This window comes from Cyanistes caeruleus, chromosome 4, assembly GCF_971803275.1.
Source record: "Cyanistes caeruleus chromosome 4, bCyaCae1.hap1.1, whole genome shotgun sequence".
Lineage (NCBI taxonomy): Eukaryota > Metazoa > Chordata > Aves > Passeriformes > Paridae > Cyanistes > Cyanistes caeruleus.
Window position 1 is genome coordinate 75,560,650 of NC_141704.1, and position 25,395 is coordinate 75,586,044.

The following is a 25,395-nucleotide window of genomic DNA, read 5'->3' on the forward strand; positions in this document are numbered from 1 at the left end:
AGATGAAATAATTAAGTGAGGTAGTAGCAGAAAAGCCGATTTTAAATCTCAAAGTAGTAGCAAGATACTGAGACGTTCTAAGGATGAACCTCTTTAATATGCAGATGAGTAACTTTTAAAGAATCTGAGTCAGACACCTGTAGGAACCCCACGCCTGTGAGGCACAAGGCAGGTTTGTATGAGGAGGGTGTTAGTGGGATGCTGACAGCTTAGGATCGGTCCAGGTCACCACACACAGAGTAAGGACACAGCAGTACAGAGCTGTTCCATGGTCCAACCAACCCTGGGTGCTCTGTGATGCACAAGGCTTTGGCTTTTCCATGAGAGGGGTGGACTGGAGGTTAGAGCTGCAGTTTGGATAACTGAGCTGAAGGGGGAGAAAAGCTGGAAAATGCATACTCTGAATGCAGGAGGATGGAAAATAAACAATGGTTCTCCCACCTACTGGCACCTCAGCTTCTTCGTAACTGGTTACCAAGACAGTGGCACCAAGGAAAACAACTGGGAGGCTGTGCCATGCTTGGGCTGTGCGAGCACAGATACTGCTGCTCTCCACTGCTGCTTCTGGCCACTATGACAGAAACAAAGTGGGTGCAAACCTCTATGAAATTAGGCAGAATAACACATTTAAAAGCTTCACACATGCAAGTAAGTCATGTACTTGCTTGCTCAACAAAGATTGTATTCGAGTTTATTAATGCAAATCAGACAAAATTCTCAGTCATGTTCTACTGAAAATACTGTCATGGATTAGAATGGTTACATCCTGCATAGCCAGCCAGAGATTTCTCAGGCTTTTGTTCCCTTACACAATTTGTTAAATTCCTCGAGTAAAAAGTTACCTGTCTAAAGTCATTGCTTGAAGTGCACTTATTAAAAATAATAGTAAAAACCCAGTGTAACTTGTCCCAAGTGAGTCACTCCCCACCATGGCTGAACAGACAAGCAGTGACGAAGCTGAAGAACAGCACACTCATTAATCAGAGGACCTGAAGGCAAGGAATGCAATCCCTTATGTAATCATATATCATTATTACTGCTTTAAAAATAAGCTATTTCTGCCTTAGGAGGATTGGGTAAAGTAAAATGTCAGCAAAGCACTTCCACTTCTTGTTCCACAATGCAAGAACTCCAGAGGAAGTGCAGGGCCAGCTATGGAAGTGCTTTCTTAGGTCAGAAGGAAACTAGGACAAGGCTGCTGTGGGATAGGAGGAAGAGCCTGAGCTGGACAGGAAGGAGAGGCAGGCCTGTGGGGCCAGGAGAGCTTGCATGTGGAAGCAAAGTCAGAGCTTGGGCAGTTGCACAGTGTGGGATTTCTGTTCCAGAAGTGGAGGCATGAGTTCAGTTTTGCTCTGAAATGCTATCTTCCCCATCAGTAGGGATTTCTGAAATACTATTACAAGACAATGTGTTAGCTCTGGGATGCTGCAAGAATCCAGAGGCACCAGAGGTCCCTTGAGGTCTGGCTCACATCATGGCTGACTTGCAGCACCAAAGTTTATCCCATCACATGAGCTGGGACAGAGCTGTGTCCATTCCCCTGAGCCCTCTGTTCATGGCAGAAGTTCCCTCTAAGTCTTCACCTCTATGAAGTCTGTGCTTTAACTTTAGTTTAAACCCCACTCTGCCAACATGCAGGGACTTCCTGGAGTGAGATGGTATTAAGGCCTGACTATCCAAAATCTCAGGGAAGCACCAAGACTCAGTCCCCTACCCTTCAGAAATGGTACTGTTCAGCTGAAATCCAGGCTTTTCTCTTTTTTTCTGAAGGATTTAAAAGTGCTGAGGGAGCACCCATGTCAGAATAGTCATTATTCTTGACTGGTTCTTGTCTGGTTTCATTGACTCAGTAAAGCCAGAAAGCTCTGCTGTGCTATAGTGAAAGGAAAAATGTAACATTTTATGAGAGGGAGTTAAAAAATGTATACTTGGAAAGAGATCCTGAATCCAGAGGCCTGTGACTCCTGCCTGAATGGGCTGGAAGCTTCACATGGAATTCAGTTCATGCCTGTATTGGCTTTGGCCCACCTTCCTAATAGCTTTATTTAAAAACTCCCTTTTAATTACCTGAGCCGTTTACTTCACATGTAGGCCAAGTAACAAACTGGGCCAAAGAAGGACTGAAATCCAGGCACTGTTACTGCACTGTGTATAATCAGGGTCAAAGGGAACATTCAGGAAAATATACCAGAGCAGCAGCGCCTTTGGGATGCTCCAGAAAGCTGTGCATTATCAGCAAGTTTTCTTCTTTCCTTGTGGAATCATCTAAGACACAACCCTCAAAAATGCAACATCTCTGTCCTTTCTTACAGAAATTAATCTCAGATCTTTTAACCCCAAATACCTCCCCAAGTTCCTTCAGAGCACCCCTGCACTCCCTGCACCCAGACATTGTGGAAAGGTCCTGGCTCTTCCAGCTGAAGCTGGAGGAAAGCCTTATGCCATGGAATGCAAGGCTGCTGCCTTCCGGATCAGTCGCTCAGTCATTGGTGACTTTGGTCTCATCATATCACGTTCATGCAGGAGATACCTGTGAAAGGAGAAGTAGGAGGGTGAGGAGCACATGGTAAAGACAGACTGTTCTGCCAAACAAGCTGTGCTGAGGCAAGCCCACACGGCAGAGCACACCTCTGACTTCCCAGCAAAGCAGATGTCAGCAGTGGCACTGACTGCAGCAATTCACAAAACCTTAGCAGTCCATAACACACATGGTCAACAGGATTTTGTATTCAAAATGTATTTGAAGACAGAAACATTTGAAAATCAACTGCCCTGGAACTTACACAGATCATCCATCCAGGCTGCAAGAGTGGACTTTTGGAAGTGGAAGCTATTTTACTTCTTTATCCTAGTTAAATGTTGCTACATTTAACACAAATGCTTGCATATAATTTTAGCCTTAAATTTACTGGTTTGAATATATTCATTACTTCTTACTTTTAGCAACAGTGCTACTTCCACAAATATTTATCAGGGGAAATACTCACCTTGCAAAGTTTCGTTTGGCCTTTGATTTAGAATTTAAAGCAGCATGGATCAACAACAGGCTAAAAACATCTCTCTGGAAAAAATATCAGCAAAATACAAACTACTAAGTAATTTATAATGTATTGCTGGTTCCAATATCTTGGTTACTAAACTATTAAATTCACAGGAAGGAAACATATAAACATTAAAAATAAATATCTAACCCTGCTAGTAAACTGGATTCAGTCACAAACACAGTTCAGCACTTCACAAAGACTGAAGTGCTGTTGATGAGGTAAGTGCTTAATGGGGGCTACTGAAAGAGGATTAAGTCACATCAAAAAGTCTTTTCTGGATCTCCTTTACCTGAGCATCACTGCCTCCCACTTGGACTAGTTCATAACGGATTGGGTACAGCAGGTCTACAACTTTGTCACAATTCCCATTTTCAAACTCCACCAAAGCCTGGCACAGTGGCAGCCCCAATCTAGGGGCCAGGGAAAGCTGGTGGTCTTCATGAGGTGCTCTGTAGAATGAACAAGTGGTTAACTTCCATAAGCCAAAGCATAAATAGGCCATATTTCAATGCCAGTCTGCCACTGCCTGCAGACAGGTTTTCATTTTTTTTACTGTACAAAGCCTGATGTTTCAGGTACTTGATTTAGGTCCTATCTTTTGGTGTGATTATGCTACTTTCACCTTTTTGCTATTCATCCAGCAATCAGTTTTTATTCTCCTGAATATACCCACAAAAGGCACAAGCCCAACCCCTCCTACCTCTGCAATAAACAGTTTGGGCTAGGACAGTAAGAAAACTGCAGTTTCTCTTCTGCTGACCCCACCAGAACATCCTACTTCTAGTCCTTTGGCCACATGCGGCCACCAGTCCTTGCACAGAGCTCCCAGTCATGACCTTACAAGCCAGCTCCTTCTCAGGGCAGCGTTACAAAACTTCCTGTTTCTTTCACTGCCTTCATTTTCCTGTAGGCAACACTGCCCTATGTGTTTATCATTCCTTAAACAAACTGTGGCACCCTAGAAAGATAAAAGTGCACAACAGATGTTCATTTGAAGCAGCTTGAGACAGCCAGTGATGAAAATGATGGAACAATTCCTCATTTGCACATTTTGTCCAGCATTGCTGTAGAAAGGAGCCTGTGACACCAACCACCAGAGAGTGTCATGGGATATCTGAAAAATTCCCAGCAACTTTCCATGCCTAAGGCCAGGGAAAAATATCAGTGTAATGCCAGATGGGACTGATGTTTGTGTCCAGGTTGGATCACTGCTTTCTTAGTACATACAAAACACCTTTGGGGTATCATTTATACATTACATATTTGTGACAGATGTAAATTAATCCAATCATGAATGTAAATTAATCCAACCCTTTCAGCTCATAGCCTACTTTCTCTTTATAATATATTTTCTGCTTTATAGTATTTCAAACTACAGCTAAAAATGTACACATATATTATTAAGGCTAGGTGAAAGGAAGCACTGAGTGAAAGAATAAATAGCATATTAATACATGTTCATTAAAGCCTCTGTGGTGAGCAGTTTTCTATACTTTATATATAATGACATATATAAACAATAGAATAAATAACAAAAGATATTGGCCATTTTCTCCTTTACTTAAATGAGGCTACTTAGGCTTTCTTTGAAAAGTTATTTGTTTTGTATTTTGAAAGTTATTTGTTTTGATAAGTATTCTTAAAAATAACAGTATTCCTCGAACCTACATATAGTCAGGAACAAATAGTGACAATTTCAGGTTCTCCTTCCTCCTTTTTTAAATGCAAAGAAAGCAACAGATGCTTAAACAGAGGAAAAAAAGGGTGTAGTGGGGGGAAGAAGTAAGTTTAAAGCATCTATGTATCAACCCCTTAAAAAAAAACAAGGCAATTCACAGTCATTTAATACTAAGGGAACACAAAACAGTCATTGTTTGGATGTAGTATTTAAATATTCAACTTTTTCAAATATCTTAATTTGAAAGCAAAATATTCTAGATTATTACTTTAGTAGTACTTGAAACCTAATTTCCTGCAGATGGACTTAACAACACATGAAAGAGTAGCCATTAGAATATCACTACCAACGACTGTTCTGTTATTAACTTTTTAGACCAGAGCAGAAAAGATCCACCACAGACAGCTGACATGCTTTGTAGAATGTTCTTATTAATATACTTTAGCCCTTGTCTGTAACACAGCTTAGTGTGACCGCACTAAAAGGAAACAGCAACTGCTAAGGTGGTGCCCATGACCTCAAACACAAAAGATTTCTGCTCAGCAAGATGAGAAACCCGTCTAGATATTAATTTAAAAAATAAATAATGATATAGATCTGGGAACTGGATGTTGGCCTGCTTAAACTTAATGTGTTCCAGTGACATGCTAAGGCAGGGAGGAGCACATTGGAGCTTCAGCAAGCCAGAGACATCATCGCCCTGAAGTTCAGAGAGCTATTCACTGAACTCAATGCAGGAAATCCTTTGCTTACCTGGCAAGTTCCTGCAGAGTTGTTAAAAGCTCTTCAGTAGTTTTGTGGTCTTTGGCTCCAAGGAAAGACATCAAGAAGTGCACATCATTGAACAGAAGAATGTGATCCTTGGCGTGCTTCTTTGTAACCCCAAGCAGATCATTCCACCTGTCCCCAAGCTTTACACCTAACAGTAAAAAATACTTCTCTAAATAACATTGCCACATGCAAAAGTATGACTTTTCAATGTACTTTCACTCACTCAGCATAAAAAGCATTCCTACTGAACTCAAGAGAACATTTCCTGATGTGGCAAGATTTATGCAGCAATAAGGCTCAGCTGCAGCCTGCCTTATCTGGGCTAAGAGTTTCTTGACTGTCAAGAGTTTCAAGGCATTATTTTAGTCTGCACTGTGTGAGCTTCTGGCTTTATTATTGAGATTACTCATAATGTCTTGGAGATGCGGCTCACCACAAGCCATCTGCAGCAATCACAAGACAGAGGGAGAAGATGGATTTAATAAAAACCCCAATACATCATTAGTGATTTAGCAGAACAGTGTGAAATACTGTCTGCCCATCATGTCCCCTGTCATGAACCCCAGTGTATTAACACTGACTTAAAAAGGGGAAGTGCCACAGAGTTAAAAGAGTACAAAAAGCCAGAAGCTGATATGCCCATACTAACTATTTAAATCAGGATCAAAACAGAAAAAAAAGGGATCTAACTGGAAATTTACATCCAGAAAGTGCTATGGGTTTTTAGAGGCTTAGGCACTTGATTGCTCAGCCTCAAGACCTCCAAGGACAATAGAACTGAATTTGTCAAAGAAGAAGTATGTGACCTATGCTAGCTGGAGCTGACTGCTATGCCACACTGGCATGGAAAATGGAAGCTCTTGGGTAGAATAAAGCTTATGGACATTATTAGGAACTTTATATTTATGCTTTTCTCAAGGTTCTTCTGAAACACTGATCAAGTTTGCTGTGTAATTACACTGAAATACTTCCACAACATGGACACCAGGGCAAGGGAAAAAGAAAATTACAGTTATAAAAAAGAATGGCCAAAGGATTATCCCACCTTCCAGATGAAGCCTGTACAGCATCGAACTGTTATCAACTATATCCAGGATGCTTCCACTTGCCAGGCATGGAGGTGCAATCTGTAATCAGAAACACTCATAGGCTTGCCAAGTGATGTGCTAGTGGAAACCTCCTCAGATTATCTAACTTATTTTCACAGTACTAAATTAATTTTATCCTTCTATTAATTCAAAATTACTTGTTTTGTAATAGTCCTAATTGCATCTTTCTTGAATACAGGAATTTGCAATGACAGAAAACTATATGGCTTTACATGTGTTGTTTTTCTCAGTAAATATGGAGAGTCACCACGGTATTTTATTTTTTCCAAAACTGTGCCATAAATATTACTTCACTTGATCAATGTTAGTAGATAGAAATCTGTCCTGCAGCTTTCTTAATGCTTGCAGTATTTTTACAATCCTTACAAAGATGTGCTCTTATCTAATTTGATATTGCTTATTTACAAAGATTGTTTTGAAATCCAGGCAGTTGACTTTGTACCTAACATGCAAAACCTGTTCTTTGTAAAGGTGACCTGACTTTATAGGAAAACAAGAAACATGGATGGAATGGAAATCAGTACCACTGTAGCCCTTTCAATCACTCAATGTAACACTCTGGGCATTTTCCCAAGAACTGCTGAGAAGTTGTTTCCCTAAAAGATAGATGTAATAGATGTAAACAATATTTATACACAGATCACACACTGTGATAGGTTTCAATCTCTTTCACAGAAGGAAGAAAGCACACATCATAATCTTGCATGACCTCAGTCAAGAAAAAAAGGCCCCTACTCACATGCTTGTCATAAATTGTCAAAGCAGCTTCATATTCACCCTGGAAAAGCAAAGGAGGACTGCGTGGTTAATGTGCGGACACAGCAACCAGCACTGACTGGCAGCAACCACAGACAAACACATCAATAGATGCAATAACAGTTCTTCAGGACTGCCTGATCAAAACAAACTAAGTCAAAGTTTTGACTCAAAACTCAAGGTATTCAAAGCAGAAAAACCTGTATTTAATAAGGCAAAATGATCAGTATGTTAAGGTTTCATCTAAGAGTAAGTACCAATACTTTCACAAGTTAAGCAAGAAGGAGATACATGAGGTATTGCCTCTCATTCTAATGTTCATTTCAGGGATTTTTGCAAAAATCAGTGCATCCCATGGTGTATGCAAAGAGATGGGAAAAAAAACCCAGTTTCAAGTAGCCTTCAAAAAAGTTATGTAGATAGGAAGTGGCAAAATAAATAAACTATTGGAATCCTGTTGATAATTATGTTCCTTCTATGTTACTCTGCTTTCTAGCCAAAGGATGCTGCCTTCTCAAAGATGACACATTTATCTCCCTATTAAGCTGAACCCCACCAGTGCTAAGCATTCTTCCAAGGAAATTCTGACAGGCTGGGTAAAATTTCAACCATTTTTAAAGGCTTTAATAGTAAGGCTATTAATAGTAAGAATTAATAACAATAATTAATAGCATTAGCAGCCCAATTTAGAGTTTATGGCCTCTTTTTTTTACAGTCAGCAAATTTTTGGGCCAGAAAATAAGTACTGAATTTGGTAAGAATTTTATTAATTTTTGTCTCAAAATTAGAGATCTAACTTCATCTTGCTATCAAGTAACTGTGCTAAATTTAATTAGTGAGACTATTGGATCTTCAAACATTCAATAATCTCACAGCAATATTTCAACATTCTTAGAAAGATACTGAAACTTTTGACCAATGCAATTAAAATTCTCCAAATAACAGTAATAAAGAACTGCCACTTTGTAAATGTAGCATTGTGCTATTTTATAAAAACATCCCTTTAAATAGATGAGCCCCCTCCCTCCCCCTGCCCAGTAAATGTTAGTTCTGCCTTTTAAAGAGCTTTAGATAACCTATCTGGACTATAAAGCACATGGATGAAAATATCTCATACCTTTTCAATGTAGTATAAAGCCCAGTGCCAGTAATTATGGCAAGCAAGCATATCACTTCCCTGGAGAGAAATAAAAAAAGAAATTATTTACAAAATAACTTCCCTTTTCAAGTTATCTAATCAGATTTCTGTTTTCTCCTTCAGCAAAACAAAGTACTTCAGGAGACACAAAAGAGACAAGACATTTAAATCAGCTGCCAGAACACCTTCTCATTTGGTACACTTGACCTTGCAGCTATTCAGGGCAACACCTCAAACCCAATGACGTGGTGTCCTCCATATTGTTTTCCAGATAAGAGTTGCACTTGGATGCCTCAGAATTCACCTTTCTTCAGCACCCTTTTAAAAAAAAGAAATTGAATCTACATCTATAAGAAGAGTAAGATTTGTCTCATCTAAAATTTAGGCATCTTGTCTGAAGTAACTGGGCTAGATAGTGGAGAGAGGAGGATATGGAGGCCTTATGAGGACCACTTGTCCCAGCCATCTAGAACCCACCTCAGACAAAGAGGAATCACTTTTTAAACAAGTTTTACTACAGGCTACAGAAGTTGCAAGAGATGCCAAACACACTAGCAGCTCACAGCCGAGATGAATTTTTGCTGGACTGCACCATTTTCACACTGTCCTTTCCAGCTGGCACCAGAACTTCAAATCCTTTTCCCTAGCCTGAAGTCAAGGCAATTGCAGTTCATTTTTGTGAATGCATTAAACATAGACAAATGTAGTTCCATAATCCTTTGGTGAAAATTAAAATACCAGAAAGGTTCACCCCTCTCCTCCCACTTTCTCCCCGTTCTGTAGTTAAACTTAATGGTCTCACAAGTGGAAAATCTTTATCATCATACTGAAAACTGTAACAACCACTTTCAGGAAGCAGAAAGGTAAAGGTTTCCAATAAATGTGAGGGTCTTAAATAAACATTCTGGTAATCTTTGCTTGTTTAATATTAAATCACAAACCAAACCTGAGCAGCAGAAGCAGTTACGTGCTTGGCATAAACACTGATATTATCAAGTTGAGGATCATACTGACATTCCAAATGTTATAGAAACAAGATAATGGAATTACCTAAACTAGATAAATTACCTAGACTAAATAAAGCAAAACCTCTTCCCTGCTGTTAAATTTGAGCTCTGAAAAAGATTAAACTGCTAGAGAGAAGTGAGCTTACACTTCATTTTATTTGGATAAAGTATGAATTGCAGAGATATGAAATAATTTTAAGAAGCAAGAGTTAAAAAAAAATAAAAAAAATCGGTCCAAAAGTCACTGACTGTTATTTTTTTAAGGTATTACCCAAACTATCCCCTACATCACTGTTCAACTAAAACTAACATATTTCTTTCAGGAAATGGTTGCTCTGGTCTAGGCAGGCATTGATCAAGTCTTCTTTCAGCTCTTACTGACACACACGGAGCACCACTTGATGTGGGATTTTGGTCTCTTTAGGGCTGAGGTTTTTTGGGATACTCTCCCACAGGGAGTCTCACTTATCTTAGTCTCAGCCAGAGACTGCACTTCCAAGCCCAGTATCTGAATGCTTAACTTAAAAAATAAAACAAACACAAAATAAGCCTTTTTAGTCTCACTGTCCAGTACTGCTCTTTGGGTGAGGTAGAAGTCAGCTCAGATGACTCTAAAATAGACTCTTGTGGGTTCTAACAAAGGCAAACCTCACAGCCCTCAGCTCTGAATATAACAGACTTAATCACTGGGTAAATTCTGTCAAACACAAAATGAAACTTAATTTACAGCAAAGGACCACATAACAGACTTATTAACTTGCTCAATACTCTGAAAGACGGTATCAAACATGTTGGATAAGGTAACTGATACACTAGAAAGTAATGAGTACACTAGAAAAGATGTAAGAGAGTAATTTCTCTTTTCTTCACAGTTTTTCCTAAAATTCCCTCCCCAAAGCAAAAAAGTATTTTAGTGCTTTGAAGCAGTTGATTTGATTGTGTCATTTTTCTCCTTATTTTAGGTCCCATGAGGAGATTTAGCCAGGTACCTCAACTGTCTGTCAGTACTTGCCTCAGCCTAAGTGAAAAGCTTGTGAAAGAATCAGTGGTCACTTTATTTTTATAACCACACAACAGATCACAAATAGGGACAGTCACGTCCCTCATAACATGCCACTTCTTCCTGCTTAAAAACCTGCAAGGAGAGTAGGAGCACCTCAAGGGAGGATTTCCTCCAACATGAAAACTCTCCATTGACTGTAACAGGTCTGCAGATAGGAATTGCAGGCAGAGGACTCAAGAACTTGGCTGCAGGAATTAAAGAAAACCTAAAAGGAGCTTTTTCAGAAATGTTTACCTTCCAATTATTTTCCGTTTCCTTCATGAATTTTAAGCCTTTCTCCACCTCTGCTTTCATTTCATTTACATGAGCTATAGTATGGACAGACCATGCATCTGTCTGATTTATAGCCAATGCCTATGAGTGAAAAACAGGAAAACACAATGAGCCTTACAAACTTGCAAATACAGGCATTTATCACTACTTATCTAGAAACAAGATACTACTTTTTACTTGCTGCAAGTTAAGTACATCCTTGTACCACTCCAACTAACCACAGCCCAGAAGTCTGATTTGGACAGAAAAGGAAGAGAATGTTTCTTGGCTGACTTCACTTCCCAGCTTCTGCTGCAGGGAGATGAACACCTGCAAAACATTTTAAAGCGCAGGCTTTATGACTGTGAAATGACATCTATTTCACAGACATGCATCAATGAAAGAACTGCAGGCACAGGCACAACATATTCCATGATACAGTGTCTTGCAGACAACTATTTCTTTTCCAAAAAAATTGCCAGCTCTGAGTATTCAGCCAATTCCTCTTCCTTGGCCCAACAACTCCTACTAGGCTTTTGGTGTTTTGCAAAGTTTTGCATAAACCTAGTAAAGGTTAAGTTTTAGGGTTTAGTCTCTATTGTCACTTTCAGCAATTTGATGTAACAGAAGTTTTGTCAAGAACACCCATTGGAGATTGTGTCTAAGACTCCTGGAGGGATAAACCTCAGGACTGGAGAAAGTCAAGTATAATTACTATCTTCATTGAAAGGAAAAAGGCTGGCTAATATTGATCCCTGGGAACATTGTTACAGTTAATTGTTCAACAATCCAGGAACAAGAATCTAGGGAAAAAAGAGAGCAGGAAGCCAAACAGAGCTGATTGTCAAGAGCAGCCTACGTCAAAACAATCCAACATTCTTTAATAGGAGTAAACAGCCAATCATACACGTGGGAAGTAGCAGCTAGGCTGATATATGGATTTCATAGGGGTGTTCTGATCCCATCTGACAGGGCATGCTCATAAGCAAGTGAGGGGAATACAGTCCAGTGAAACTGCGTTGGTAGAGCAGAGATGTGAGAATAGTCATCAACAAGTCTCACAAAACTCTGTGAGCCATTTCCATGTTGAGCTTTATATCTTTGCTACTTTGACTAACAACTGGTAGAAACCACCACCCTGTCTGAGAATTCTAAAGGCTTATAGCACCAACAGCAGGGAGTTTACCTCATGGGCAACCTTCTCAGCACGGTCAAAAAGGTTTGTTTCCACGAGTCCAAAAGAGTAGTAGCCCTTCACGTAGCTAACAAAAGGGAGAAAAAGAGGACATCATCCCTTTATAACTAGGTTTAATCCAGGCCTGAAAAAACATACTAGAAAGAGCACTTAACTAAAAAAAGTCCTTGCAGTGCAATTTACAAGGGTTCAAGCTCACAGAATATAGAACTACTAAGCTAATTCTCAGAGGAAATGAGTGACCCTGAGACAGCAGCATGGTAAACAGTGACAAGATGAACATCAGAATGGATATTTCCATCTCTGGATGAAATGCAATCACCAGCTACACAGAACTAGCTGCTGATCTCCGTAACAGTTGCAAGATGCAGAATTAAAAGGCTAGAAGTGAGACACTGCCGTCACCAAAGCTATCTGAGCATCTCAAAGGCAATCTTCTATATTTTCCCCAGTGCCCACAAAACCACATGAAGTGACCCTTTAAAACTGGCTGTAAATCATCCCAATTAAGCCATAAAGGCCCAGCATAAAGGAAAATTAGGGATGTTATGTGCACCTGATTTATTTAATGGATCAAGATGAATAGTATTTTTGGGAAGAAATTAAGAAATTTTGCCACTGCCCTGAGTGAGGATTTGATTTTATCCCGTGTGCTACACACCACATGCTATATTTGACAGCAGTGAGACACAGCTCACTTAAGAAAAATCTCTCAACAGTGTCAAGAGGGATACTGGAGACACATTCTATCTGTGGTCAAGTTTGAATAACTTCTAGACTCTTGATTTTTGTCTACGTGTCTGTTTCCAAAAGATCGTGTAATTTGTAAGTCTGACCTTAAAAACTACATAGTTCATGGACACCAGGTAGAGAGCAATTTCCAAATGAAGCATGACCCACCTGCTCAGTGGAACATCACATGTCCAGAAAGGATAAACACGGGCAACAGAATCTCGCATCTGACGTTGATATCCCAGGTAGAAATAAGTGTCATGGGAAAATTTGAGGGCCAGTAGGTCAGTTGGGTGGCTCTGCAGAATCTGCTCCCATAGATCACAAGCTTTTGGAAGTTGGCTAGAAATAAAAACTTATCTCCATCACTGAAAGAAGGCACACATGCTTGCCCCTACTGTTAGTCCTGAATTCAAACTATGCTGAAAAATAGAAAATTCAGTACCAAATGACTTATTCTTTTCCTTGACAGAATTCTTGTCTTTTCTAAGCTAATAACTGGATTATCTTCATTTGGCACCTCTCATGAAACAAATCATGTTGTATCACTGTAATACATAATGAAAATTAAACAAGCTTAAACCATAAATCTAAATATTTTCCTACAGTGCTGAATAGTTCCTACAGGGACCCACCATAATTAATGGAACTTTGTATGTACAAAGACACTCCTTCCCTCTCCTTTTGTGGGAATCAAATCCAGTGGCAGGGCTTCAGTGGCTTCCTCATTTCCTTTGCTGAGATGTGAAGTAAATATATGCTCACCCATTTGTCTGGCAAACAAATAATGAAAGTGAATCATCAGTCCATATGTTCTGCAATTTATACAGATTTATCATATGGAATGAAGCAGTGAGCCTCTACAGCACGTGTGACACTCTTATCTCCCTGTTTTACAGGGAAAATGGGTTTTGACATAGGGAGACAAGAAAGAGAAGTCTGTAACTTTCTGTGAATCTGAGTCTGGACCCTACTGTAGCCAAACACTTCATTTCCTAGTTGTAAACCACACTGATGGATCTGTGGCACATTTAAAACGTGTAGTGTTTCATGCTAGGAAGTGGTGACAATAGAACATTTGACCTGTACAGTGCTGCTTACCAGCTAGACATGGCACTTAGGGTGGAGAGAGAAATTCAGGGACAATCTGTGACATCTAACCCAAATCCTCTGCTAGATGTCAGCTAACATCACACACCACTACTGCCAAATTTCACTTCTGCCTGCAGTAGACTAAGGAACTCTTCACAGCCCCTTGAGCAGGGTGACAAAGGACTCACCCCCTGGCAAACATGTCCAACGCTGACACATGAAGCCTCTCCCGCTCTGTCAGTGGCTGTGACTTTGAAAGTGCCACCATGGCTCTCACGGCGCTGTCCAGCTCCTTGTCGAGTCTCACGGTCCTCCCAGTGCCAATCAACTCCAAGCCATTGGCAATGACATGTCCCATTGCTGTAGGAAACAGCAAAGCAGCAGCTGAGCTCACAGTAAAGCCTTCAGCTCCACAAAACACCAGAGGAGCTGAGCATTTTCAATAAAACTGACTTGTGGACACAGGGGTCCAGGAAGTCTCCCAAGCCTAAAGTTCTCAGAACGTTTTCATGACAGCTACTAAAATATTATGTGAAATGAAAAGAAAAAAGCACCATACAAAAGCATTCTGTCTGCTCTGTATTTTGAGGAAGTTTTACAGAATTCTATAAGTTATCACTCTGACCTTGCATAAACAAAGTCAGATAAATATCAAGACAGCAGGCATTAATCCAGCACGTTTCATACTCAGAATCAAAGGTTATACTCACTAAAGTTTGGATCTGCTGCTTTTAGCTTGGAGAGACATCTGTCAATACCTCCAAGGCTCTCATTATTGGTCCAAGTTGCATACTGTAAGAGAGACAGAGCAACAAAGGCTTGAGAAATCCTTTATGGTCCTGGACTTCTTTTTGTTCTCACAGATACTTAAAACCAAGACACAAAAGCAAGGAAAATTACTAAAAGACAAATATTGCATTAAGGTAGGTTTAGTGTAGTAGAAAAACAGAAAAACTGGGGTTGAATATAACTCAGTCACCAGCAGAACCAATCACCCTAAATTTCTATGGGTTTTTGTCAACCGGCTGATTTGCTGGTATCAAGTGGAACAAGCACACTGGATGAGGTTTTCACCACAGATGGCAGCCTCTGGCACAGCTCTCTGCTAAAAGGTTTTCCTGCTGCCAGCTAAAGGCTGAACTCCTGTGGTGAACTGATTTTGACGCTCTCCCAGCTGATAAGATATTTAAATATCAACTACAGTAATGAGTGTTTCATGCACGAGTCCCTTCAAATCACATTTTCTTGCGCTTTTCAGTCATACCTGTGACAGCACAGCATCAAAGAGCTTACAGGCTTCATTGCTGGTCGTGGACAGGACAAGTCCAGCATCCTGCCAGGCCTGCACAACAAACAAACACATACATGGTCCTTTTACACCCTCATCTTCCAGGCTACACTGGCAAATGCTCAAACTGATGCTGCTCTGACATCTTCATCTGCTGTGCACTTTTAAAAAGAAAAATTAGAAGGACAGTGTGAGGTAGAAACAAACCTTTTGTTCAGTTGTAGTTACATCTAAGACTCAATTAGGTGGACTGAGAAGTGAGACTAAAGAAGCCAACAATCACCAAGTGTAAGAGAAGATCCCGATGGGTTGCCCAGCTCATAATGACAGCACCATTCTGAATTCACTACAGCTGCTGGTGACTTCCTCTGCTACAGGCACACCTCGTGTGAAGTAGAGATATGGTAAAATAAAACCCTGTTCTCTTATAATCTATAAATCTGTAATCTTCTATAAACAATAATGTTCTTCTGAATCAGCCTATAGACCAAACAGCCTGGCAGATCAAATCCACTGAATCTCTTGAGTTAATCAACTGAAAGTTTCAATCACAGATTTATACACAAGCCTGATAACAATAAGCACATGGGAAATGGATAAAGCTAAAAAGCAAAACAGAATTGGGGTGCCAGAATATCTAGTAACATAACATGACTGAGGCACAATATCTTCTGGCTAGCTGCTGGTAAATGAGCAGAGTTCATTTGAGAAGCTGCCCCAATCAGTTCAGCATTACTTTAATGCAGTACACAGAGGACAGAATATATTACAAAAATACATATTATAAAACCAGACCTGGGGCAAGCTAATTCAAATGTCTCCTAATGGGGGCTTAGTCCTTCCTGGTAATGCAAGAGTTCAGCTCTTCTCATCCTCCATTTTAAAACATTTCCTATCTATAATAATCTGTCAAAATTTTTAAGTAGCCAGGCAAAGACAACTTTGTTAATATATCCTAAAACTTTCCCACTGTGATTGGATTAAAGGCTCACATTCCAACAGCTAAGGTAATTGAGTCTTCAAATTACATGCCTGAAAGAGTAGACCTGAATCTAAAATTACACATTTTCTTTACAATTCATGCTATATCCATGTTACTGAAATTGGCCAGAATAAATTTCCTAACACAATTTGAAGCACTAGAAAGCAGGAATTCATTACCTGCACAGGACACACTCTCCTTGTTCTGTGGCTGTGGTGAGACTTTGCAACAAGGTCTTTATCCATCATAATCATACATATTCATTAATATATGCTTCTTATCTAATACACAGAACTATTTCCTAAAATGAATTTGAATGCATTTGCCTTCTACTGGACATTTTTTATGGTCCTGGAAAGTCATAAAAAGGGGTCTCTGGTGGTTGTATTCACTGAATGCTTTGATATTAAAGGTGACCTTTCCTTGAACTTTCACTTTGGGCATGTGCTGTTGTTTCATGTTTCTGTTGCTCTCTGTTGTATGTGCTACATAACTTGCCAAAAAAACACTGTAGTCCGTCTTATCTGTTTCTCCACTGGTTCCAGCCATGTTTATAATCCTGTGTACATACCTTTAAACCCCTCTATCTTTTTTTGCCAGTTAGTCTTTAAGCTCTACTCAGCAACCTTGGGGGACCTGAAAATTTTTATTCTCTGTCATTTATCATCCAGAAAAAAGAATAAAGAGAAAAGTCAGGCAGATAGCAAGGTTAGGCTTGCTACTTACAGGCTATCTTCTATGGTGCCCTGTAAAGTAGGCCAGGAGCCATTCTCAGCATCAGTCATCCAAAACAAGCCTTGTTTGGATCACTGCCTGTTTTACTATTTTATACAACAGTTCGAGGTACTTGCCAAGCAGAAAATTACGTCCCATTCTGAGGGGACTTGATGCTGATTCACAAGAATGGAAAAGTCTGTGTGTGTGGGCACCAGAACAAACCAGCAGAACAAGGGTTAGCGGAAAATGGGCCTGCATCCATCACTAAGGACACTGCCGATCTAGCTGAGGTAAGTGCTATTTCCAGCCCCTCTGGAAAGCCTCTGTCCTGCTATGGCTAAAGCCCACCTGACTCACTCCTCACTGGAAAACTCCCACTCTGGCAACAGGAAAATGGCAGCAAGACTGTGTCACATCAGGGATGCCACTTCTCTGTGCCACTATTAGCACATCAGGACAATGGGGTACAGGGAAGAACCACACCACAGCAGCTGCTGGCTCCTAAGAGATGTAAAAGATGTGCTCCAAACCTAATCTGTCATTGCCAACTAGAACTTAAGTACTGGGACCATAGAAAAGGCAGCACCCCTTGTACTCTTGGACATACATAAGGGGTCCTACCCAGACTTCCTGGGACACTCTGGTCCTGGGGCTTCTCTCAGTGAGGCCTCAGACTGTGACTGAAGAAATCCAGAAGGGTGTGTGAGTGGGCAAAAATCAGCCTCAAAAGTCTGTAAGGCAATTATCAGTTCCCCTTCCCACAGCGGCTTCCTTTGGGCTCTCTTACGCTGATCTCCCACAATCCTCTAACTCCAGGAGTCTTCTCTGATGTTTCTTGTATTAGAGAGTCATGGCCTTTGCTCTTCTCACTGCTTCTTGGTGAGACCAAAGCTTTGCCCTTTCCCCTGCTCTAAGATTAGAGTTCAGTCATGAGATCTGGTGACTGTTTATCTGTATTTTTTTTCTCTGTTAGAACCTTAGTTGACTCTGAGAATTGTGCTCTCTGTGGGCTGCAGTTAGCACCTCTTGAATTCCTTGCGTGACAGATCCCCAGAGCTCTATCAACCATGCACCTGTCACATGCAATCTTCAAGACTTTGTTTTAACCTGCCACTGCCCTAATTAACCAAAACATTGCCATAAAAGGAGTTTATCAGAAAGAGAGCAAATGGCTTAATCACTAAGCAGCTCCTGTAGGTTGCATCCTTTGACCCGAGGCTGATTTAATCTAAGGCCTGACCCACTTCTGAGGCCCACGGAAAGGACGGGTGAGTGCCGTGGGACCCCTGCGCTGGGAACAAGACCCAGAGATGCCCAGACATGGATCTGCCTCCGCAGTAGAAGGGATGAGACAGCGACCCTTCCCCTCTTCCAGATCCCAACAGCAGCTTCCCTCCTCCAAAACCCACACCAGTGTATGAAGGTAAGCTCCATCCACAGCGAGCCCGCCTTAGCTCCCCTCCCGCCACAGCCCAAAGCCCGTCGGCAGCCCCCGGGACCCCCATGGAGGCCCACCCGCCGCCCCTGGGCGCAGGGCACGGGTAGGACCGAACCCCGCTGGCTCAGAGCCTCAGCAGTGCCCTCCCCTCGCAGCCCCTCAGACCTGTCCTCACCTTGCAGCCCCTCATCGCGCCATCCCCCCACAGCCCGTCACGCTGTCAGCCGCTCGCAGCCCGCCAGCCCTGCCCTCACCTTGCAGTCCCTCAGCGCAGCCATAGTCCAAGCGCAGTGTCGCCGCCCCGCGGCTCCAACGCGAGCAGGGGCGGGGCCAAGGGGGCGGGGCCGCCACCGACGCGAGCGGCGGGCGGTGGGTGCCGGGTACGCGCGAAGCCCCCGCGCCCCTGCTGAGGGGCGGCTGCGGGAATTCGGTGGCGATTATTGGTCCAAAAATCGTTGTTGCTTCTTCTGGACCGACCTCCGGTCCGCGCTGTCCGAGGTTAAATAGTGTTCTCACCAGCTGCCCTCCGGAAGAGGCTCCGGTGCCCGCGGGTTGCTGTTCCAGCCGTTGGGCCACCCCAACGAGCAGCGCCCGGCAGGCCGCGCGTCCTCCGCCCTGTCCCCTCTGGCCGTGATGGCCGCGCTTCTTCTTCTTCTGCAGCTGCTCGCCTGCTGCCGCCGCGGCTCGGCGGCGACCCCTGTCCGTCTCCAGCCGTCACCCCTGCGGGTCAGCTGCCCAGGCCCTTACGGCCAAGTCTTCCAGCGGCAGGACAACGAGCACAGGGTGTCGTGCCTGTGGAACAGCACCGTGACCCTGCATTACCAGCCGGCCCCAGGAGCAGGGCCGGAGGTAGAGGGGAAGGAGGGGCAGCCACCATCCCCACCTTGCTGCCTCTGGTACCTGAACTCGGTCTCTATGAGGAACATCTCACGCTGGTCAGGCAAGGTGGTGCTGCAGACAGCACAAGCTTCCTCACCCGAGACCTCCAGCCTTCTTACGGTGAAATGCTCGTCTGCCTCCTGCGCTGCACCCGAGTGCTTTCACCACAACGTGAGCGTCGAGATCTCGGGGCAGGATATGCGGCTGTTCGTGCTTTGGCCGCAGACACAGGTTATCCACGTGTGGCAGCCGGTGGAGCTGGGCTGGTGTGCACGCCTCAAGAGTGCCGGCTGGCAGTACCGCTTCGTCAGCCGGGGAGGTGTCCCCTCGACCCTTTTCCTTCCCAGCAGTGAGCACCAGGACACACCATCACCTGCTGTCTACCCAACAGTCGAGTTGCAACAGACCTGTGCCACCTACTACAGCTACCGCTTGACTGTGCGCTACAGACGCCCCGGCATCCATGTTGCTTTGGTCAGTATTGAGCAGATGCCTCACGTAAGCCTCAACCTCTCTCTCAAGGTGGAGCCTGACTTGGTGCATGTCCTCAGTATCAGCTCCAAGCTCCTTAGTGTTCCTCAGCAGCCCCTCAGCTTATCCTGGTGGCTTCAGCCCCTTACCCTGAGTACTCTTTCCTACAGACTGGTAGACACACAGGCTATAGGAGGCTGGCTCCACTCCTACGGTTCATTTACACCATCAAGCAACTTCTGTGCCATTTCTACACCTCAGAGCCTGGATGAGATAGTGGTGGCCAGCATTTACTTCCATGTTGATGGAAAGAGGTTTGAGGAATTGACAGGAGAACTGCACCTGCTCAATGGTACCCTGAGCTTAACTGCTGGCAAAGAAACTCCCATCCATGTCAACCTCTGCCCAGGGAAGACCAGCAGCAGCACTCACATTTTCAGGTACAACCAAGGAACATTTTACACATCTAAAGAAAACAACAGCATTTTTTCCACAGATTGCCCCAACACACGCACTGTGTTCTACCAATACAAAGAGCTCTCCTACTTACTCACCATAGAGTTTCTGGCCATACAGTGGTACAAGTTCAAAATGTACATTTACATGAATCAGAAGAGGGCTTTGATTAGGTCACTGGCAGAAAGAGACCTTGATGTCCATGTTTTCAGCAGTGGCCGTCTTTCTTTTCTGCAGAACATTAGTTATTTAGTATGGTTTATCCCTGCACGACATCCAGTGCTACAGTGCGAGTGGACCTTCCATCTGCAGCTTTTTGGCACAAAAAAAGACCATGTTGTCCAGAGTAGCATATACACATACAAAGACCATGTAAAAAATGCCACGCGTTTTGTCCGTCGCTCTGCTTTACCCTTTGATGCAGAGAAATACATGGGGTTTGTTGCAAAGGTGAACTGCACCAGCAGTGCACCTACACCGGCTCTTTTAAGCGTCAGGGTCAACAACCATACTGCAAAAGCCATAGAAGCACCAGTGGTTTGTGAGAAAAAAGAATGTAGGATAATCAGGTGTTGGATTCAGAGACCTGATCCCAGATCCATTATCTTGTACAAGAAAAGGGCACTATCTTTTTACCTCTTTGTCAAATTGAATGTAGACTGCCACATTGGCATATCTGTCAAGCCTTTATGGCATGTCTATCCTGCTAAGGACACAGAAACTGAGCCGGACTGGTCAAATCCAGTGAACACTTCTGCAATGTTTGGCACAAAAATGATACGTTTAACTGTTCCCAGTAATGCTTTAGATTACGGGTTGTATCTGTTTTATTTCACTGTTGAGGTAGTCCCAATTAGGACCTCAATATCACTCAAGGCCCATGATATTATTTATGTTCAGATTGAGAGAGCCGATCTATTGGCAAATATTTCGGGGGGCTCAGTCCGCACAGTGGGTTTTTCTGAGAGCTGGACTCTTGACGGCTCTGAATCCTCTGATCCTGATGCACAGGAAGGACCGCTGATATTTACTTGGTACTGCACTAAAGACTCAGCAGACTATAAGGCTATGAAATTCAGCCTGAAAAACAGATGCCATCCATTACAGAAGGATTTGAGATGGATAACACACTCAGGTCCCATTCAAAAAATACCACCAGAATCCCTCCCAGGAAGCACTTTATACTACTTTCGCCTGGTAATTAAAAAGGGCAGAAGACAGGCCTATGCTGATCAAGTTGTAGAGGTGGATCCTGGCCCTCCACTCATTCTGGACATTAAATGCCTTGAAAACTGTGGGAGGAGTTTAATTCCAACAGAGAGATTTGCCATATCTGGAAAATGCTCAAACTGTAAGCCAAGCAACAAGCCACTGTATTACTGGTCCCTTTTTTCAGACACCTCTAAAGAAATTCATTTTGATTGGGCTTCCAAAACATCAACAGGGAGGTCTGGGGCTTACATGTCTATACATGCTCTGACTTTCACAAAGCCTGCATATTCATCCTACATACTTCACATAAGCGTAACTACCTGGGATGGTAGGACTTCATCCTCAAGAATACCCTTTTCAGTAAATACTCCACCTCGAGCTGGCAGGTGTTACATCAGCCCTCGCCACGGTATAGCCTTTCTGACAAAATTTGTTGTTAAGTGTAGAGGATTTTCTGACAGCCATTTACCTCTGACATACAAAGTGATAGTAGCTTCCGACGTACCCCAAACTACCACAATAACTTCTGTGGTGGAAAACACATTTGGCACAATTCTGTACTTTGGTTCTGAGCCTAAAACTCCTCCATCTCTTCTCCCAGTTGGAGTGCCCTCTCACAGGTACACTTTGACACTTTATATTCAAGTCAGTGATTCCATTGGGGCGTTTACCCAGGCAAATTTACGTGTCTACGTAAAGAAGCCACTTAAAACTCAATCCCTTTCGGCTGTGTTTCATGAACTGCTGGCTTCAGCAAGGCGTTTAAGTGCATCAACATCTGCTCAGCAGACTGGGGATCGTCTTAGAGCTGGTTATTTGGCTTATCTTGCAGCCTCACTCTTAAACTATGTTAAAGGCACACCAACTGTCCAGCTCCCTCAGGCTCAGCTTCGGGAGACTGTGGTTAAAACAGCCTTGAATATTTCAGTAAATAGCACCATGGATGTCAACCAAGTAGTGGCTGTTCTTTCTGAAGTCACAAAGGCAGTTGAGAAAATGAATGTTATGTCACAAGACCTTGCCATTGGGAAACTGACAGCAGTAACAGGAATTCTGCAGAGACAGAGGAGTCAGGCCCATTGGTCTGAGGAAGCAGAAATTCAGACCAGTGGAATACTAAGATGCTTGTCCAACATCCTGAGAGCTGATCTTCTGAGTCTCAAGAATGTCAGTGCAGATGGAATTAAACATATTTTCTCCATCATGGAAGGTGTAACAGATATAGTTTTCTGGGGAAAAGTCCCTGAAGAAATAGAAACTCTAATAGAAACAGGACACTGGAATATCACTCTGAAGAAAAATGAAGCCTGGAACATGAAAAATTACTTGCCTGCCACATACACCTGCCACAATTGCTTTTATCCAACACTGAGAAAAGGAGATGGTTCAGGAGTGACCCCGGATACTGTGATTTCCACTGCCATTTTTGAATTTGATGAGAGCCCCTTCCCTTGGCTAGGTTACACATCAGATATCGTATCATCGGTCATGGGGTATAAAATCACAGAGACTAAGGCTAATGGGGATCTAGTTGCGATCGTGCCTGAAAGAACAGACATTTTTCTTGGCAGGAAAGGTGGACTCGCAACTTTTCATTTAGTAATGGGACCTGATAAAACAGAAACTTACACAACTGGAGGATTTAGTTTGGAGGTCAATAAAACTGCCACGAACATATACTTCCAGATCATGACAAAATTAAAAGCTACTTTCAAGGTGCTGATATTTACAGGTACCAATCTCACTAACACTCAGCCAGTGGCCTCGTTTGTTGCTTTTCACAACATGCCAACAGTTGCAAGTGGAAATGAGACAAGCACTGCTGACTGTAGGATTACAGGTCCCTATATAGTCTGTCTCCCAAAGTCCCTGCTGACAACCATAGTGCAGGAAAGTGGTGCAGACACTCAGAACATCTCCGTTGTCTTTGAGACACGCTATATCTTAAGGTACCCAAACCGGAAAGTGGTGAGCATATACATTTTTAATGACCACTGCCTGTTTCTGGATGGGATTGGAAGTCAGTGGAGCAAAGACACATGCAAGGTTGGCTCCTTGACCAATTGGGAGAAGGTACACTGTGTCTGTGACTCCAATCGGAATCGCAGGAGTCTGTCAGCCCTTCCTGCACCCAGCATCAAGTTCCTGGCAGCCAAGGTAGTAGTTCTTCCCAACACAGTAGATCTGGGGAGAAACCTAATAGCGGACTTACCTAAAAACCCACTGACCCTCATAACAGTGCTGTTTATTTTTACCATCTACTTGCTTTTGTGCTGCTGGGCTATAAGAAGAGACAGGATTGAGAAGGAGATCAAGTACATAATCATTCTGCCAGACAATGAGGCGTCTGATGAAGGGAGTTTTTTGGTCACTTTGTACACAGGCAGTCGCTGGAATGCTGGAACCGAAGTAGAGGTCTTTTTGCAGCTCATCGGCCAGCATGGCAGAAGTAAATTCCGTTGTTTATGGCACAAGCCTTCTCCAGCTTTCCAACGGGGAAGCATTGATTGCTTTCTGATAACTACTGCGAGAAACTTGGGAGATATTCATTCCTTCAAGGTCAGGCTCAAAAACGAGGGCGAATCTCCAACCTGGTACTTAAGCAGAGCTGAAGTTGAGGACATGTCCACCAGGAAGGTCTGGTTCTTTCTGTGCAGAAAATGGCTTTTCCTTGACAAGAACAAACCCTCACGAGACTGGAAATTTTCTGTCACAGACCCCCAGACACCTCTACCTAAATTAGACTACTTTCTTATTAATTTTAACAGGAGACTGACAGAGTACCATCTATGGCTCTCAATTTTTGCTCCTGTTATTGTTGGGGCGTTCACCAGGTTCCAAAGGTTGTCTACATTTTTAACAGTAATATTATTCAGCTTGCTTGTCAACATTATGTTCTTTAATGCAGAAAAGGACGATGAAACTCCGATATACCTGAGGTATTTGAGATCAGTAACAGTAGGAATTGAATGTGCTTTGCTTACTCTCCCTGTGGAAATGTTAATAATTGCCTTATTTAAGTATTCCCAGAAGGATCCTCCTCCTGTTGTGACTAAGATGTACCCAAAGGTAGATTCTGAGTATTGGAATAATTGCGTAATATCTGAAAAAGATGCAAATGTAATTGACACAGAGGAGCAGATGGTAACTGGGAATTCCCCTGAGATGGATAAGTCTCAGAAGTCAAGTTTCAATTTTGCAGAATGGGACATCTTTTTCAGAGGAAGGAGCCTAAGTACTGTCATCAGGCAGTTTCGCAAGATTCCAGACACTGAGCCCTTGCTGTGCTGGTGGTGTGTCTCTGTGGCCTGGGGACTGGTTCTGACCATAACTGTGCTCTCCTCCTTCTTCATTGTGCTCTATGGTTTGTCCTATGGCTACCAGACTTCCCGAGAGTGGCTCATAGCATCAGGAACCTCCTTTCTTCAGAATGTGTTTTTCAATTCAGTTCTGAAATCCTTACTTTTCTCAGCTATGAGCACAATTTGTCCAAAATACTCTGAAGACATCAGATGGGTAACTCAGGAAAAGCGTGTGGAGATTAACTCAGCTGAAGAAACTGAGAGAGATACCTGAAACTTGTTGATGTCAGAGGCACCAAACAATATCAGCCTTTGGAAGCTGATGAAAGCAAACATGCTGAGAAGGGGAAAAATTAAAATAAATACACTTATTTTCATGGAAGGTTTCATCCCTCACCTTGTCTTATTATCACTGCTATTAAATTTTGCATAGTCCACTGAGAATGCCAACAGTTCCCACTTCAGCCAGTCCCTGAGTTGAAGCTGCTATCAGAACACTTCTCCCACCCAATTTTTGTGGCTGAGATCTTGTATCTCACGGCAGTATCAACTCCTCTGCCCAGCTCGCAGAGGTGATGCCCAAGGAGCACATGCTGATGTAAGAGCGAAAAATACCCTGAGGGCTGGCAAACACTGGCGTGTCCGCTCCGAGGGTTGGGTACACGCTGAGGACGCCTGGGTGTCCCTCCCGAGAGCTGGGGACACGCTAGGGACACCTGGGTGTCCATCCCGAGGTCTGGGTACACGCTGAGAACGCCTGGGTGTCCATCGCGAAGGCTGGGGACAGGCTGGGGACAGGCTGGGGACACGGCG

The 25,395-nt window shown here is 42.9% G+C and overlaps 2 protein-coding genes across 7 annotated transcripts; one reads left to right on the forward strand and one right to left on the reverse strand.

Annotated features, from left to right (window-relative positions):
• Positions 1–661: 661 nt before the first annotated feature.
• On the reverse strand, positions 662–18,831 carry TTC38 (tetratricopeptide repeat domain 38). Of its 6 annotated transcripts, none has more exons than XM_086885906.1 (14): positions 18,517–18,811; positions 15,102–15,179; positions 14,548–14,629; positions 14,026–14,197; positions 12,914–13,087; positions 12,005–12,080; positions 10,801–10,920; positions 8,476–8,535; positions 7,342–7,380; positions 6,539–6,620; positions 5,476–5,641; positions 3,334–3,493; positions 2,988–3,061; positions 662–2,530 (listed from the first exon to the last, which is right to left on the reverse strand). In XM_086885906.1, the coding sequence occupies exons 1-14, from the start codon at positions 18,538–18,540 to the stop codon at positions 2,437–2,439; spliced, it is 1,401 nt and encodes a 466-aa protein (XP_086742032.1). In that variant the 5' UTR covers positions 18,541–18,811; the 3' UTR covers positions 662–2,436. The 6 variants fall into 6 exon arrangements, with proteins under 6 accessions (XP_086742032.1, XP_023774855.1, XP_086742033.1 ...); XM_023919087.2 differs by having other exon boundaries at positions 18,438–18,626; XM_086885907.1 differs by having other exon boundaries at positions 15,102–15,286; positions 18,517–18,591.
• Positions 18,581–24,961, forward strand: PKDREJ (polycystin family receptor for egg jelly). The gene has a single exon (XM_023919082.2). The coding sequence runs from the start codon at positions 18,896–18,898 to the stop codon at positions 24,854–24,856; it is 5,961 nt and encodes a 1,986-aa protein (XP_023774850.2). The 5' UTR covers positions 18,581–18,895; the 3' UTR covers positions 24,857–24,961.
• Positions 24,962–25,395: the final 434 nt, after the last annotated feature.

What these genes read in the sequence shown, in the direction of transcription:
- TTC38 (XM_086885906.1), bottom strand. Translation starts at nt 18,540, where the DNA reads ATGGCTGCGCTGAGGGACTGCAAG. An exon ending in TGTGATGTTCCACTGAGCAG is followed by an intron (nt 12,081 to 12,913) that starts GTGGGTCATGCT and finishes CCCTTTTGTTAG; the next exon opens with CTACGTGAAGGGCTACTACT. An exon ending in ACTCTGCAGGAACTTGCCAG is followed by an intron (nt 3,494 to 5,475) that starts GTAAGCAAAGGA and finishes TTCATTCTACAG; the next exon opens with AGCACCTCATGAAGACCACC.
- PKDREJ (XM_023919082.2), top strand. Translation starts at nt 18,896, where the DNA reads ATGGCCGCGCTTCTTCTTCTTCTGCAGCTGCTCGCCTGCTGCCGCCGC.